Consider the following 17,486-nt stretch of genomic DNA (forward strand, 5'->3'; position numbering starts at 1 on the left):
ATCTTTTACGCGTCCCTCGACACCTTCGACAAACGGATCCAAGATGCGGCGCCGCGATTCGACACTCGTCTATTCGCCTGGTCTCCTCCCATCGAACAGTAGTCGTGAACATTTCGTAACATTTAGCGCGTTGATGCGAGTTCCACGTGGTTCGAAGGTTGTGACACATTTTTCTTTGTTGATATAGTAGTTGGGTGTCTGAGGCTAAGAGCTACGCTTTAGCTACGTTTAAACAGTAGATTTTTATGTATTTTATGTGTTTGCAGAAAATTTAAAGCTGCAAAATATGAAACAGTATGGGGGCTACTAATTTTCTAACGAAACGATTCTTCATCAGGTTCTATATTTCATCTTTGTACTATCAAATATTTGTAGTCGTAAAGGATATTGTTTAATGATATGATATTTTATATAGTTGGACCTATTTGAGCGATGTGCAGTTGCTATAATAAATACAATGGTGGGAATATGTTTTGTAGCCACTGTATAAAATATGTAAAATATTAACAGTAACAGTAGATTTTTTATACTTTAAGTATTTGCAGAAAATTTAAAGCTGCAAAATATAAAACAGTATGGGGGCTATTAATTTTCTAACGAAACGATTCTTCATCAGGTTCTATATTTCATCTTTGTACTACCAAATTTTTGTAGTCGTAAAGGATATTGTTTAATGATATGATATTTGATATAGTTGGACCTATTTAAGCGATGTGCAGTTGCTATAATAAATACAATGGTGGGAATACGTTTTGTAGTACTACTGTATAAAATATGTAAAATATTGTTGTCATTATAATATTTGATGGGTGGAAGAAATTTCTGTCTAGATCCTAGTATTCTAATTGTGTTCGTAGAAATATGAATTTGCATAGAAATTATGATTATTATGATTTTATTCAGACTATGAGAGTCCGATATTTATTTAACGATATTCAAAATTGTTTTGTGATTTTCTTGTGACAGATGGCTTTTTCTACGGTTGGAAGTTAGCGACGTTAATCGTATATTTGCAAATTATGGTCAAGTAGGCCTTCGATGATACTGAAAGCGATATTATAGTAACGATATACATACAATGATACTAATAACGAACTGTCTCACCTAACACAGGATCTAGTTTTTAAATATCAGTGTATCTTCTATTTCGCTGTTATATTCCTCAGGGTTTTGTAGTTGAAAAAGTCTACAATTTTGGTAAGAAGTATTTGAATTGAATGTACGAAACATAGTGGAATTCAAAAATGGATAATAACTTTTATAATACTTTGTAACAATTGAGAAAGTGGTTCGATCATAAATCCTTCAGTTCTGCGTTATAAGATACGAAGAATTGACAATTATTATTAGATTGAAATTGGAATTATTAATCCAAATACGATATACATAAATAATCGTTAATTATTTGAAGATTGTATAATAAGGCAAATAATATTGTTTTTCCAAACAATCAAGAATTATTCACGTATATATCGTACTCGACCTAATAATTATAATTTGCATGTTTCAAAATTCAAAACAAAAGGTATATAACTTACTTTCGAGCTGGCTTCCCAACTACAATACACTCGAATTTCGTAGAAACGCCCTCTGACACTCTTCTGTCTTCAAACTTTTCCTTAAACGTAGGAGCGATCAATTTCTCTTCCATTTGCACGAATTCTTCCTTTCTCCTAAAGTCACCCAACGATCTCACGACCAAACGTGCGAAAGCTTGCCTCTCCGTGCGCGTTAAACGCTTTGACCACGTAATTCCCTTTATCCTCGGGGATCGTCGAAGAAATCTTCAGAATACTCGTTCCATCTTGCCTCCGCTGGATCTGAATCATCAAAACACAGTAGGATATAAAGTTGGGGATTATTTAAATATTTTGTACAGGCAGCAGTAGTTAATTTAACATGGAAGGGCAAACATTAGCGAGAAATACGAGGAAGAAAAATAAATTTGACAGTAGAAAATAACGTTCTTCAAAGAACACGATCATCGAGCCTTTTTTTAAATTTTGATTATTTGTATTCGCGTATCGCGTACATTACGTGACATTGCGTTTAGCAAATAACTTTTTAAAAATAATTTATCTTTCGAAAGCTGCTCGTCTGATTGTTCTTGGTTCTGAAGCAACCACGTGCGTGTTTCTTCGATATCTCATTGAATTTTATTTTAGCAAACACTCACCAGGATACGTTCGTTCTCGGTGATCTCGCCGCTGTCAGAGAACCATCTGAGTTCTGGTTTCGGTTCTCCAACTACCGCACACTCAAAAGTGGCGGTCTCGCCTTCCGCCACCAGAGAATCTGTCGGAAGTTTCACGAATTTTGGAGGTGAACCCGCGACCAATGTTTCTTCCACTTCTGTCCGTGTCTTGTCCAATTTTTTCGAAACGGTCACCGCTGCATGAAAGATATTTGTTATTTTACACGTTGATTATTGTTATTATAATTTGTTATTTTACACGTTAGCAAAGAGAACGCGTGATTTACAAAAGCTGGAGATTATTTCGGTGATTAAGTTTCTCATTTACCCAAGGATTACGTAATCTATAAATGAAATTTGAATTTTGTTTAAGAAGACACGGAATTAATTAAAACATCTATAAATAAGCATCTTTGAATGCTTCTTTGAAAATGATCAAATTCTAATTATGGCACAGCTGTTGTAAATACAATCAATGAGCATAAAATGTTTAGATTCTATAACAAGGTAGACAAAGAGTTACAATAAAAAATCTACTACAAAAATTTACAGGAAATTTCTTGGCGTTAAAAATAATAGCAAAAGACGTGGATTATTAAAATATAAAAATGACGAATTTCATGGTATGTAAGTATTCGATAAAACGTTTCTACGTACGTGTCACTGTTAATGTGCACTGACTAGACGCTTCACCGCCAGAATTAATGGCGACTACTTTGTACACACCGGCGTCATCCAAAAGCTTCGTGAATGACCAAGGAACATTTGTCACCCTGGAACAACAGCTGGAAATCGGCTGACTCCTTTACAGGTTGATCATCGTGATACCAAATCACCTGTGCCAACAAATTTACAAATTTTCTGTTATAAAAGAAGTTACAGAATTAAATGTCGAAGCTTAGCTAAAATATTCGACTGTATTCGTTTCATCCATCGAGCATAAGATAGCTCTACTATCGTTTATTCTGACTTTCACAAAACTTTTTCTTTTATAATTACACGCCACATACTTTTGAATTATTTTTTAATTAAAAACAGAAGTCTGCCTGCCTTGAAAGAATTAATCGTTAAGAAAAACTTTTCGAGCCAGCCATTATGAATTTACTCAAATAACAAATAATAAAAATTCATAGAAAGAAACGGTCCATATAGTATTTAAAAATATATGCTACTTCTAATCTGTTAATTGGGTCTCCTCTCAAGTGAAAATTTTTATTCTCGCAAAGCTAAAAGTTAACAAAACCGAATCAATTTCTGTAGTAAATTAATTTTGGTTCTCGCAAATGTAAATATAATACTTTTAATATACATTAGAAAAAAATAAAAATGGAACGACATGTAAGAAATGGGTTCCTAAATAATGTAATTATTATGTCTAAGAAAATCTTCTCTGTTTAATTTATAAATCTTCCAAACGATCTGATCTACGATTTCTTCTCAATTTCGTAGAGAGAATACTACGGACTGCCATAGTTGTGATTCTTCGGCCTTCGATCGAATTATTACGTCGCATCTTGTTCCGAATATTCCCGTTCGCTTGTTTTCACGTCTGCCCGGAACGAAACTCAACGTACTAATAATACAATTTGCAAGCCGAAGAATCGCGAATATCGTTACATCATCGCGAAAGTTTCAAATCAGAAACAACTTGGAATATGCCAATTATCGAGACTACCCTAAATCAACATCGACAAAACTCGGGCTACCTCTCGAGTATTTCTCTGATCTCACAAAACACTCACTTCCGGTTCAGGTTGGCCAACGATCACGCAGTCCAGTCGAACAGACAAACCCTCCTGAACCTTCAGATCCTTCAATGGCATCTGAATCTTGGGGACCACGGGCTCCATGTCGCTGCAAGCGAAGTCAGAATCGCTGGTTTCGTGAGGAAGTCGTCCTTTCACCGAAACGTTGCAAGACACCGTGGCCTCACCGGCGTTGTTCTTAGCGACAACCGTGTAACATCCGGCATCCTTTGCAAACGCCTCCGAGATGATCAGGCTGGTTCGCCCGGCGTCCGTTTGTATCTGAAACGGCGAATCCCGACACCCTGAACGTTCAATTTCAATTCTTCGTTTTCACCGGCCGCTACATTGCTTTATTTCGAATTCGGCGCGTGCACATGCGGCTAAAAATATCGCGACACGGTCGCCTCGCCTCGAATGGGAGACCGTGGAAGAGAGAGAAGACGAGGAAACAATGTTTTGCTTAAAAATTATGTTGTTGCATCCAATAGCATTGCGTTGCTTCTTATGGGAAAGCCCATCGTATTTCGATACGTTTAATTTTGGTAGGTTCGGATGAGTGAAAATTAATTGTACTTTCGATGGAACAACTATAGAGAAAGATACATTGCTTGGTTGCATTTCCATTTGTGTGTTAATTATTCTGCTAATTTTCTTGTTAATTCGTAATTGATGTTATAGAATCGAATGGTAGGTAATTGTTTTTATTTCACAGAAGATGTCTTACGTTTTACAAACAATTGTCTTTAAAAGGAAGAGAAAGAAACATAATTCTAATTTCTTAGAAACAATTATTTGCCTCAATGGTGTAAAGTATTCCAAACTTTTGAACAGCAATGTACATTACAAACGTAGAAGGAAAGCCTTTAGCTATATATATACAATTTTATGCTACTTTTGAAAAACGTGTCTTATCAAAAACTTGTTAAAAGTCGTTTTGGTGCCTTTTGGATTGTTTGGAAACTTGAATTTTTTCGATAAAAAGATTATATATCCTGTACGATATTTTATTTTCTAGCTTTTCATATCCGGTTTTAACTTTCTTCTTGTATATATTTACTGTGTTTAGAATAATTTTCACGTTAAGTATAAAACATCAGCGCCTTTTAAATAAACATAAAAATTTACCTTTAAGTTCATGGTTTCTTCCACCGGTCTTCCATCGTGGTACCAAGTCAAAGTAGGCGTTGGATTTCCTTTTGCTTCGCATTCGAGCTTCACCCTTTGACCTGCTCTTCCCATGGCATTCGATAACGGAGCAACAAAATATGGTTTTTCCGACGTAAATTCCACAGCTAAAAATGCACGATGCATAAAATCAATCTTTCGATTGGAACTACATATTTCTTGTTGACAAATTAAGAAATTATTAAGTTTCTTACGTTGTATATCGAGAAAAGCGGAAGTGGAGGCTTGACCCAGTCGATTGGCGGCTTTGCAAGTATAAGTAGCCTTATCTTCTAAGAAGACTTCTTCGAATTTTAAAACAGCCTCACCGTTATTATAAGTGATGACGTAATCGGGAGAATTATCGATGTTCACATCGTTCTTGAACCATTGTACAGTTGGCAGAGGATTACCTTCGACGATGCACTCCATCCGATGAGAAGATCCTTCCACCGCCATCGATGCCACTAATTCTTTCACGAAAACCGGTGGACTCGGTTGTTCTTCCGGTGCTGTTTCTAAAAATTCGACGTTATAATCATATTCGTAAAAGCTTTACTAAATTCCCATATCGTAAGATATTCAATTAGCCAATCGTATAAAATATTAAAGTCTAGAAATTAAAAGATGAACTATATTAAAATTAAATTAACCCCTTGAAGGTTCATGAGCAAATTTTCAATTCTATTTCTATATCTTTGTAATTGATAAATAATAACGTTAATATTATAGCAAGGGGGATTTTAATTGGAATTAAATTAAATTTCGAATATTACTATAAATAAGTAATTTACAATATTATATATTCGGAAATTGTTACATAAATATTAGAAATAATAATAGTCCAATTATTCGCTTTTCCCATATTTGTCAACTTATTAAAATTCTTTTAAATATATTACAAAATTACCTTTAACAGTCAACGTGGCAGACGTTTCCGCTGACCCGGCGATATTAAAAGCTCTGCAAGTGTATTTTGCAGAATCTTCGGCAAAAGTTTCTTCGATCGTCAAAGTACAAATGCCTTGAACATACGTTGTCAGATAATCAGGGTTATTCAAAATCGAGATTCCATCCTTGTACCAAACCACTTCCGGCGTTGGTTGACCAACGAGGTTGCACTGGAAAGTGAATTTTTCTCCTTCTTGTACAGTGGCATCGTGTAGGGGAACGGTAAATTCTGGAGCCAATGGAGGAACGTTCTCTTTTAGCAGTCTTTCTACTGATTTCTCGCGTATTTCTTCGGTGACGATGTTCTTCTGTGGACTTGGTTCGCGTTGAGACGTTTTCTCAATTTCCGTCTAAAATTAAAAAAGAAAACAGCATATACGTATATGTATACGATGCATACATAAAGTGTCAAAAGTGTGAGTGACAATTATATTGAAAGAATGAACATAATATATATATGATAACTTTTTAAATTAATTATATATAAATATATTTCATACCAAGTTGTTATCTTTTAATATTCAGATTTCTATCAGATATTATAATCGATTTTAATATACAATATTCAATTGTAAACGTGTTTCTTTAATATTTCAAAAAATGTTTCATACATATTCCTTACATTGTTCTAGTTTTATTATAATTAAATAATTATAATAGAATTAGAAAAATATTTTTAGTAATTCACATGGAATAACATCAGCAAGAATAGAAAATAAAAATGCTCTTAGCTCATTGTTATCGTAGTTATTTCATCTTCAACCGAAATGGAAACGCGATTCATCTGTATTACGTGACTCATGCATCTTGTATATCACGTAACAAATCGAGAATGCATCCTATTTTCCTTCTAGTTTTCTTAGAAAAACATTCACTTACGCGTTTTAAAGGTCGTATCGATAATTAAAATTATACCATTAGCGAACAGAAAAAAAGAAAGATGCAAAATACAGAAAAAGACGTAGAACGAGAATATACGTTATACCTTTTGCAAAATATGTATTTCTTTAGTGATAGTTGCGGAAGTGACCATTTCTTTGACGAAACTTTTGTCCGTGCTGTCGATCTTCTCGGTTTGCGCTGACACCGAAAACGACGGTGGAGCAGAAACTTTTTCAAACGTCTTTTCCTCTTTCAGTTTCTTTGCTTCTATCGTTGCTTTCTCCAATGTCTCGGCTGCTAATTTTTCCGCGATTCTCCTCGCGTTCTCCGCTTCTTCTCTGGCTGCTTCTGCGGCAGCCATTTCCACTTTCGCGGCCTGTAACCTTCTGTCTGCTTCCTGCTTCTCGATCCTTAATTTCTCCTGCAGATCTTCCGCGTTTTTCAAATTTTGAGCCAACGTTCGGAATTCGGACGAAACGACGGCGAAGGAGTCTAACATTTGGCGATTTTCCACGATCACTTCGTTGAATTGTGGTAATCTGTCTGTACCTACATAACAGCACAAAGGATAGCAATTTTACTATTTTGGTATAACGCTACATAAACGAAATAAAACACTGAAACGATAAGAAACTTTGTCCCATTATGTAATATATCGTCTTAGATTTAAACACATACGAATTTCAAAATCGTGTCAGAATTATTTGCAGTGACAAAATATTTTATACAGATCTATATAAATTTATATTTTACTACGTCTGTTTGGTGATAGTTACGTGTATTTAGCTATTTATATTTTCCATTAAATATTTTGTATTTTATATAGAAATTAAAAAAAAAACTTTCGAAGAACTCGCTTTTGTATATTGAACACAGTTTTTCTTACAAATAATTCCTATTTAATAATTTGTGTTATTTATCGTTTATATGCATTCAAATACTCATCTTAAATTCTATATATTACATTTCCAATTTACTTTGTTCGCTTACCAAACACGATTGTCGATAGTTCCTTCAGCTTTTCGATTCTCCTTTCTTGAATTTCTTCGCCTGGCTTCAAGTAACGATCTATTTCTTGAAGCAAATCCATGGCGTCTTTCGGAGTCTTCACCGCGGTTGCTTTCCTCGCTATCACGACCAACAATTTGCTACCTTCTCTATTCCATTCTTTGGCTTCCTCCAAGAGCGTGAAATACTCTATGCTCAAATTCATTCGCTTCTTTGTTTCTTCGATTTTCCTCTTCAAGTTTCTCCACCTCTCACGCAAGAAAGAAATATCGTTGACGATTTGAGGCGTTAAAATATTAATCGATTCTTCGGTCGTCTTCACGAACGTCTCGATTCTTTCTTCCAAAATCTACGAACCAGAAACACGATTCACCATTTCAGCATTTTAACAACGAGAGAAATATATTTAAAACGCGAGTAATTTCTCCCAAACTATTGTTTTTGTCTTTTTAAATTTCTCAATGTTACTTCTAAATATTATTTTTCTTTGAAAAATTTCCTGTTATTTATAGTAATTCCAGTTTATAACAAGTACCATATTATTTACCATACTCTATTTATCGTAAGACTTTCTGGATCAATGTTAAACAATATTCTGAATTATTGTTTACTTACATAAATATTTCCTATGTCAAGCATTCGATAAAATTTGTAACGCTGTTAGTTTTTATTTTAATAGGTTGAATCGTGAAATAAAATTATAAATTTATTATAATTAACAATATAAAGTATTTTTTTTATTGTGTAAAAATTTCTTGTTCTTACCGTGACAGTCTTTTCGAATTGTACGAACGAGGTAGCAGTAGCTTTAGCTGTCTGAAGGTTCTCACCAATCTTCGCGTCAACCTTCTTCAAATGTTCATTCAAATCCTGTAATTCTGTCTCAATCCTCTCTAAATCCTCGGAAAAAGTACACGTTCGTCGATATTCTTCGATCTTAGTAATCGTCTGAGACCAAAACAGTTCAAGGTTTGTCGACAACGAATCTATAGCACGCTTCAATTTCTCAATGTCCTGAACACCAGCCTCGGGCGGTTCCTGTTGCTTGATCCTAGCGATTACGTCTTGAGCCTTCGATCTAATCTGATTTTGTCTGTCAGAAATTGTCCATTTCATCGCGTCGAGCTCGTTGAACAGTGTTTCCACTTCGGACAATTTTTTCAAGGACGCTATACGTTGTGCATGAGCCCTTAACTGTTCGATCTTATGCTCAACCTTGAACAGGATTAGAAAATTGATCGTGAAATTAAAATTTCGAGAAGAACACCGGATATATGCAAGTCGAGCCACGTAATTCCGCGGCCTTCTACAGAATAACAATTAACTGTTCGTTATTTTGCTTTTTTATCAAGATAGGATGCCATTTTGAGTTTTGAAAATGTAACGTGCAATGCTTGTTATATTTATGTTAAACTACTATATTTTATATTGTGATAGAGCTATATTTAAATATTCGACGGAATGTTGACTTTTGCGTAAAATATTGGGTTGGCAACTAAGTGATTGCTGATTTTGTCATTAAGTTGTATTGACAAAATCCGCAATCACTTAGTTGCCAAGCTAATATTATTGATATTTTACCTCTTCGATATTCTGGAAGATGGAAATCAATGACTCCAGAAGAGTTTCGTAATCTCTGGCAGTCGCATGAAGATTCTCGTGCATCTGACGAAGTCTCTTCAGGATCTCGTCGTCGATCTCTACTTCGCCTGATTCACAATATTTATTACATATTTATCTTTCACTGTCTTCGATATTATTATTTTTCTATATATCTTAGAAAAGTGGTTATTAGTTTAAAATTACCTTTCTGAGCTAGAGTATCGATTCCATTGATTCTAGAATCCAATTCGTTGACAGCTTTATTCAACTCGGGAAGAATACGATGTTTGGATCCGCTTAAGTCTTGAAGAATGCTTGCTGTTTTAGGAGATTGAGACGTTATCACTGGATATAATTGTTCGCTGAATTTGGAAACCCATTCCATCGTCTACAAGTATAAACATAGTAGAAATATAGAAATTTCGTATCGTGGTAAAAGAAATATCTGAATGGGATGGTCAGCTACTTACTCTCGTGCTCTCTTCGATTCTTCGTTGATGCTCAATTCGCTTCTTCCTCAAAATCTCGATCGTCGTCCTCCATTTCTCCCACGATTCTGTTATAGTCAACTGTCTGTTAGCAAACCTCTCTAAGAGGGTCTGCACGCATATGCAGGCTCTCGGTACATCTAGATAAGGATCATCGATCTGGAAGATACATATTGCTTTTTACAAATGTTAAAAAAAAAAGGAAAATTTAAAGTGCATAAAATTGTATCTACTCAGTCATTCGATGTTAGTATTCGATAGAGAACTACCGGTAGGGACCTTTCTTTTGGAATTTTTGGGAAGACCCCCAATACTTTAGTCTAGCCTTTTATTATAGCTGTACTTAAATAATAAAACTTAGAAGTGGTTGTTTATGGTTTAATTCGATTATGTGTACCCGAGATTTATGACAGTAGGCTTGGGCTCGAAGTGACACAACTGGTCGCTAAACGTAGCCACGTTTTTACCTAGTACTTGCTTCGGCAGTACATATACTAAAATTGGAACGATACCATATAACCAAAATGGAGACAATGCAAGCTAAAATTCTTCGAACAATAGTAAACGCCCCATGGTACGTTAGAAACGAGGACATTCGGAAAGACCTGGGAATACCCAACGGTCAAGCAGAAGATTAGCAGATGTGCAAGAAGGTACACAGAAAGAATAGCAACGCACCCGAACCGGCTGGCAGCGGAAACGATCAACACGTCAAGCATAGAAAGAAGACTAAAAAGGAAACACCCAACAGATCTCACAAAGGATATAACCTAACAAACACAAAGATGGTATCCCGCTGGGGGTAGCCACCCACGTGATAATCAGACAGCCAAAAAATTCTACCAAATGTCCAAATCGGACAAATTGTGAATGTAAACAACTAAATAAAAAAAAAACGTTTTTACTTAACAGATGTATGGAATAGTTGTATAGCTCCCCCTAAAAATATATTTGACCCGAGGGGTACAGACAGGTACAGAGTAGAGTATATAAGTGCAGTTCCACTTGGACCGAGAGAGTCAGTTGAGTTCTACTTGTACTGTGGACAAGTAAGTTGAGTTACACTTGAATTGTGGACCATTAAGTTCAGTTCGACTTAGACTTTGGAAGAAAACGCATTTGCTATCCCGTGGATTCGTTATTAAACCTAAGATCATTGTCATTAGCATCTCGAACGCTAAGATTCCTGATTGATGCACCTTGGTATGTAACCAATGAAACAATACACCGCGACCTCAAGATACTCACAGTCAAAGAAGAAATAGCAAAATATAGCGACAGATATAGCAAAAGAGTCAACAAACACCGAAACCCCCTAATCACTGGACTACTTGATACGACGGGCCAGATTCGCAGGCTGAAGAGGCACTACCCACTAGACCTAAACGCTAGATTCAATTAGTTATTTAAATTAAGTAATATTTACTTATTTATAATACTTACTCATAAACTATACTTATCTATAATAAGTATTAACTTATTATAAATAATCAGCCATGTCACTGCGCCGCGCCAGAAAAATTACTGAAAATTCTCAACGCGAGAATAGATCGTAATTTTAATAAATAAATTAAAAAAAAATATAAAAAAAATTAGCATCTCGAGAATCTAATCACCACTAATCATATTTGTACCAGTAAATATCATCCATATTGTATAACAACAATGGCTAATCCAATCGAATCTAATCTAATGCTAAAAGAAAAATTCGCTTCTATCCATATACCTTGCAAAAAGTCGTTCAAGTCTCTAAAAGTACACGGTTCTAAGTTCGTAAAATTTTAATGAGAAGTCACGAATTCACCATTTTGATTACTCTCGTGATTCTGTTAAATATTAACAACCTATATAAATTCGATAATAGGAAATTAATGTCACACCTTGATAGCAGCGTCCAGAAACGCTTTGCCAGTGTTAGTCAGGTTGACGTAAAGCGGCTGAAGATCTTTCCAACGTCTTCCAAGCTGTTCGATCTTCCTCTCGTCCAAAACATCCGTTTGTCTCTTCAATTCGCTTTCGATCGACTCAATTTCCCTCGTTAGTTCCTCAACTGCCATATGGAATTGCAAATAAAGCGATCCCAGATCGATTCTACTCGCTACCAGCTCTTTCGTCTTTGACCAGGAATTTCTTAACTCCTCCACTTTCGACTGTAGTTCTAATTTCTGCGTTTCTTCCAATCGTTCTCGAATTGGTAAAATTTCGAACTCTAAATGCTCCACTTCGTCGGTCCTTCGTTCGAGATCGTTCAACAGCTGACGATGCAGCCGACAGAAATCCTCCGCCATTGGCACGTCGCTGCCCATGTCTTGGTGACCCTGGAGAAACGCTTCGGGTATGCTCATTAACCACTTTCTTAGCTCGTCGTGCTTGTCTAAGAACGTATTTATGATCCTCGATATCTCGAGGTTCTCCTTCTCGTGAGCTGTGCACCGTTCCATCAAACGGATCTTCCGATTTTCCAGTTCCTCCACCACTCGTTTCACACCCTGAAGGATTAGAAAAGAAGCTTGAAACTTGACTAATTAACAGGCCATGTATCTTTCTTACACAAACGTGTTTTTTTTACAACAGTGCACCTTCATACAAACGTGAAACCAAGTCTGTGAAATGTCGCAGCGTTTATTTCAACAGAATAAAATGGTACGTAATTCGACGAAATAATATAAAACAAAAAAGTTGTGCGTTTATTATTTTCTGAAAAAACGAAAGAAACTTTTCGGACAACCTAATAATTGTCTCGATATTATATTGAAATTAAAGTAAAACTGAAATTTATGTTGATCTATTAATATTATTTTCGTCGCAGAGTTACAAAATGTATAGGCGTTGAATGGAGTTTCACTCCCTGAGAAATTGAAACTCTGTAATTGGAAGAATATGTAATTATTTCGTTATTGGATTTAAATTTAGGTAAAATTGAAATTTAATTTCTCAGAAACTGGAAGCACTTTTGTTAATATCTTTTCGATTTCATAATTGGAATAGGAGAAACTGCTCTCGAAGTTTCACTTCCCGAGGAAATCCGCTAATCGGAGAAACGCGTAATAATTTCGATATTATTTAAATGAAAGTAAAACTTCAAGTTGACTGTTCTCGAAAATTATATATATTTCTAGTATATTTATGGCCACGAAACAGAAGATACTCTTAGTATCTCGCTCCTTAATCTACTGAAACTTAGTAATTAGGAAAATATGTAGCAATTTCAAAGGTATCTAAATTAAAGCAAAATTAAAATTTATATTCTCGACAATTATAATTACTTTTATATTAACATACTTTTATTTCAAATTCGCGGAAGATTTTAAATAAAACTTCTGAAAATTCTAAAAATTTCAGATAACGATATCTTGACTGTAATTTTCGCAGAGAAACTTGTTGTTTGCTAGTTAAATTTGCAAAAATTGTAAATACTCCAATAAATTGTAAGTACATCTGATTTCAATTCTATAAAGAATGGAGCTCTCGATCATACGAAGGTGAATACTAGAAATCATTCATTGAATGGAACGATTTCATTGACTATGCATGCCAACCGGTCTACTACAATTAAGTTGTCGCTATTAATCTGTGAATCTAACCTCAGCTCCTGGCGCCCTCTTCCCAGACATCTAGAAGGGCGTATCCTTCCGCCAAAGGTTTCGCGGTGACGTCCTCGATGGTGGCGACGGTCTGAGCATGGAAACGAGCTAATTTCGTCGAATATGGGGATGCTCCGTCGTCACCAGCTGAATTTCCAACTGATCTAACTTTGTAATTGCCTTCGAAATAAGAAACACAAACTTCGATATCCTCGTTTTCCACACTGACATTTTTATAATAGAACAAATTAAAAATTCGAAGCTCGTAATTTACATTTTTTTTAATCTTTAGATTCCGTCTTTTTATAATATATAGTATTCGATGTATTTATTATTGTTGGAATATTTATTTATCAATGATACAAAATCAGCAAAATTGTTTTTAATTTATTGTACTAGATTATTTTTTACGAGTAAATAATAAATTTTATTTTATTGCCAATGAATTGGATATGATGGGAATATCAAATAGGGCAAATTTAAAAGGTCAATGCTCACCGATCTCGCCGAATCGAAGAAGGCCACCGCTCTATTCAACAACGCCTCGTACTGATCCAAATCGTTGACATAATCAGCCGCGGCGCCAAGGATCGCGTAAGCTTGTTCTGTCGCCTGTTCACCGGCAAAGTGCCCCGATGACACTAATCGTTCGGTTGACTTCGTTATTTTGATCGATCTGTCTTGAAATTCCTATGTAAAATATGTCGACCAATTTTTTAATAAAAGTACTTAAACCTAAGTATCCTGTAATAGCACTTTGAGAATTGTCGTTTTATTACTACATCCGCTCATTTCTATTCCAAATGTGCCGAATATCTATCAAACTAGGATAAATATTAAAAAGTATGCTGTAAAATGTTAATTTAAAATGTTAACGTTAAAATTGAAAATGTAACAAATATTAAAAAGTATGCTGTAAAAGGTTAATTTAAAATTTCATTTGCAATATCATAGACATTGTTCCTAAACATGCAATAATATAATATAAAATAATAATACGTTCAATACTCAGTATGTATTATTAGGTTGTCCGAAAAGTTTCTTTCGTTTCATAAGGCGACAATAGATGAACAACAATTTATTTCTATATTTCTATTATTATGTTCGTGCATAATTCAATAAACATTGTGCGTCTACTATTTCCTTATAAAATGGAAGAAACTTCTCGGACAACCTAATAAAACAACGTATAACAGAGATAAATACCCTAAAAATGCTATGAAAAGTTTATTTATTTGCAATGTCACAAAAAAAATTATAGTTCTAGTTTAAGAATTCTCTATCGCGTTTAGGGTAATATATCCAATAAATATAATAATTAAGGATAAACATAACAAAGAAGATAAGAAGATTAGATCAGATAGTTAGAACAGTTAGACTTAAGATATAACAATCATGTGGTACCTTAGCCTCAGCTTGTAACTTTTCAGTTCGAACAGGAGCAATTCCGCGCTCGATGCGGAATCTCCCAGCTGATCGCAGCTGCTCGACAAAGCAGCGATTCTGTCGTTTAAGATCTCTCGAGATCACGTAGATCGGTCGCTAACAGAGCTAAAGCCAGGCACTGCTCCAATTGTGTCTTTCTGCTACGAAACGACGCTTCGATCAGCCGTCTCCTGTCGTGAAGCTCTTCCAACCATTTCTCGACTTTCAATACCGCTGTAAAAGAATAAACAAAACGATTTCCTCTTACTACATACACCTACCTATAACATATATCAAAAACACATTTCCAAAATATTTCGAAAATATTTCGAAAATATTTTTACGTTATAACTGCAATCTCTGTACCAGAATTCCAATTATTTACAAAAGGGATATCTCTAAAATTAACAATTTGAAAAATACTTCAATTCAACGAAAGATGAACATCTTCAAAAGATATAGAGATTTTGGATGGTGTTTCTAGATTTTATTTTCCTTTTAAAACAAAGATATAGATTATCGTAATATTAACGAGCCTTATCTAAAAAAGGAAGTTCGATGGTGGTAAGATAATTGATTGGATGTTTCAAGGACACGGGCACGCATACCGAAACGGAGCGAAAGGAACACACCACAGTTATGTCATCGATTAAAAGCGAAAGGGAGTGCGCGAAGAAAACTGTGACATTGAATATAATTAACCGTTTTTCCAAAGAAAACATTAACTATAACCGCTCACCGTGATCAGCTTCCAGCTTAATTCTATCCGGTCTGGAATCCAGGGAGCCTTCGTTCGCGATCTCCTTCAGCCGATCCAGTAGACTCTTTCCCTCTTGCAGCGCCATCAACGCCTCGAGCATGTTCTTTCGAAGATCATGGATTTTCGACAAGAAATTCTTTACCGCCTCGATCTCGATCGGCAGCAACGTGTCGTTGCATGCCATCTCAAGAGCTTTCATACTTTCTCGACATTCCTCCGCTCGACTATAGATCGTCAAAAATATTTGTCATTCTATTAGATTTCATTGCATTCGTGTAACAAGGGAAGATTTTATCTTATTTTCCAATAAAATCAAAAGACTTAGAAAAAGATGTGTTGTCCAAAATAATTGTCGTTCCATTAAATTGAATTACATTTATATAGGAAGGGTAGATTTTGAAACAAAATCGAAAGATTTAGAAAAAGATGTATTGTCCAAAATAATTGTCGTTCTATTAAATTTAATTACATTTATATAGGAAGGGCAGATTTTTAAACAAAATCGAAAGATTTATAGAAAGACTAGAATCGATTTAATTGCCAATATCACACCAAAAGTATTATATTGACGATCTTTGATCCTCAAAAAGTTTTCTGATATTCTACTATTTTTTTTTTTTTTATTTAAAGTCCAGCTGACTACGTCAGATTTCGTATATAAATATATGCAGATTAACTAGGACTTGCATGCATAAACAAGTTCTTGAAGTAGCTAATTTTACGAACCATTGAAACAACACGTTAGAATCGAGGGATCTGTTTTCGACGTTCCAAAGCTCGTTCACGTCGCGCCAAGCTTGGCCCAACGTTTCCGCCATCGCGGCGTACACTTCCGCTCTTGGCCTTTGGTTCGAGATCAATTGATCAGCCTGCCGAAGCAATTCCTCTACCGGGCTCTGTTTGCTCTTTTATCAAAAATTCGTTATATTTTATTCGTTGAGATCTTTCTGAAATATCTGTTTTGTATTTAATAGAATCGAATCTATATACAATACATCACGGTACACTTCAGAAACGAAAGAACAATATACGTGAAAATCGTATAATTTTAATTTTCTCCAATACACAGTATTTAAATAAGAAATAAGAAATTAAAAAGATAGCAGTAATATTTCAAAAGTACAAAATATGCAGCATCAAATAAAATATTAGGTTGTCCGAAAAGTATCTTTTTTTGACAGACACGTCTTTTACAAGGACGCATTTTTATACAAACATGAAACCTAATCTGTCAAACGTTGTGATCTTTATCTTGATAGAACAAAATGGATCATTCGATAAAATAATATAAAACGAAAAATGTCGTGCATCTGTTATTTTTTTTATAAAATGAAAGAAACTTTCCGGACGACCTAATATATACATCGAGCCTCTCTTCATAACTTTTTCTTCTTCCTTATTTTACTATGCTTCCGTAATTTTCTTATCTTCGTAATTTTGGCAACGATTTTAATGTCGACAATAAATAAATTATAAGGGAAATATTGATATACAAAGTGAAGAAAAAATGAATTTGTACTAATCAGATGTATTTTATTTACCTGTAATCGAAGCAAAACTTCGTCGTGTGCATTCGAAAGCTCGGTAGCCTCCTCCACCGTGGCACCGAGCTTCGTTAGTTCTGGTTGAACCTCCAGAACTTTTAATCTCAGCCATTCTCCGCTCTAGATGAAAGACAAA

The 17,486-nt window shown here is 35.0% G+C and overlaps 1 protein-coding gene across 1 annotated transcript in view; it reads right to left on the bottom strand.

The window, feature by feature from the left end:
- Positions 1-2,325: 2,325 nt before the first annotated feature.
- LOC117242038 (coiled-coil domain-containing protein 141-like) overlaps positions 2,326-17,486 on the bottom strand; it is a 43,051-nt gene continuing 27,890 nt past the window's right edge. Inside the window, 23 exon segments of the mRNA XM_033508373.1 lie at positions 2,326-2,391; positions 2,852-3,030; positions 3,937-4,221; positions 5,068-5,234; positions 5,322-5,624; positions 6,017-6,407; positions 7,043-7,488; positions 7,930-8,296; positions 8,713-9,162; positions 9,529-9,656; positions 9,754-9,937; positions 10,020-10,196; positions 11,918-12,526; positions 13,622-13,646; positions 13,648-13,750; positions 13,753-13,801; positions 14,120-14,311; positions 15,026-15,048; positions 15,051-15,143; positions 15,146-15,280; positions 15,786-16,030; positions 16,533-16,711; positions 17,348-17,470. Of these exon segments, the coding sequence (XP_033364264.1) occupies positions 2,926-3,030; positions 3,937-4,221; positions 5,068-5,234; positions 5,322-5,624; positions 6,017-6,407; positions 7,043-7,488; positions 7,930-8,296; positions 8,713-9,162; positions 9,529-9,656; positions 9,754-9,937; positions 10,020-10,196; positions 11,918-12,526; positions 13,622-13,646; positions 13,648-13,750; positions 13,753-13,801; positions 14,120-14,311; positions 15,026-15,048; positions 15,051-15,143; positions 15,146-15,280; positions 15,786-16,030; positions 16,533-16,711; positions 17,348-17,470 (4,779 nt within the window). The 3' untranslated portion in view covers positions 2,326-2,391; positions 2,852-2,925.

Source organism: Bombus vosnesenskii, unplaced genomic scaffold (genome assembly GCF_011952255.1).
Source record: "Bombus vosnesenskii isolate JDL3184/JDL3185 unplaced genomic scaffold, Bvos_JDL3184-5_v1.1 scf7180000016263, whole genome shotgun sequence".
Classification (NCBI taxonomy): Eukaryota; Metazoa; Arthropoda; class Insecta; order Hymenoptera; family Apidae; genus Bombus; species Bombus vosnesenskii.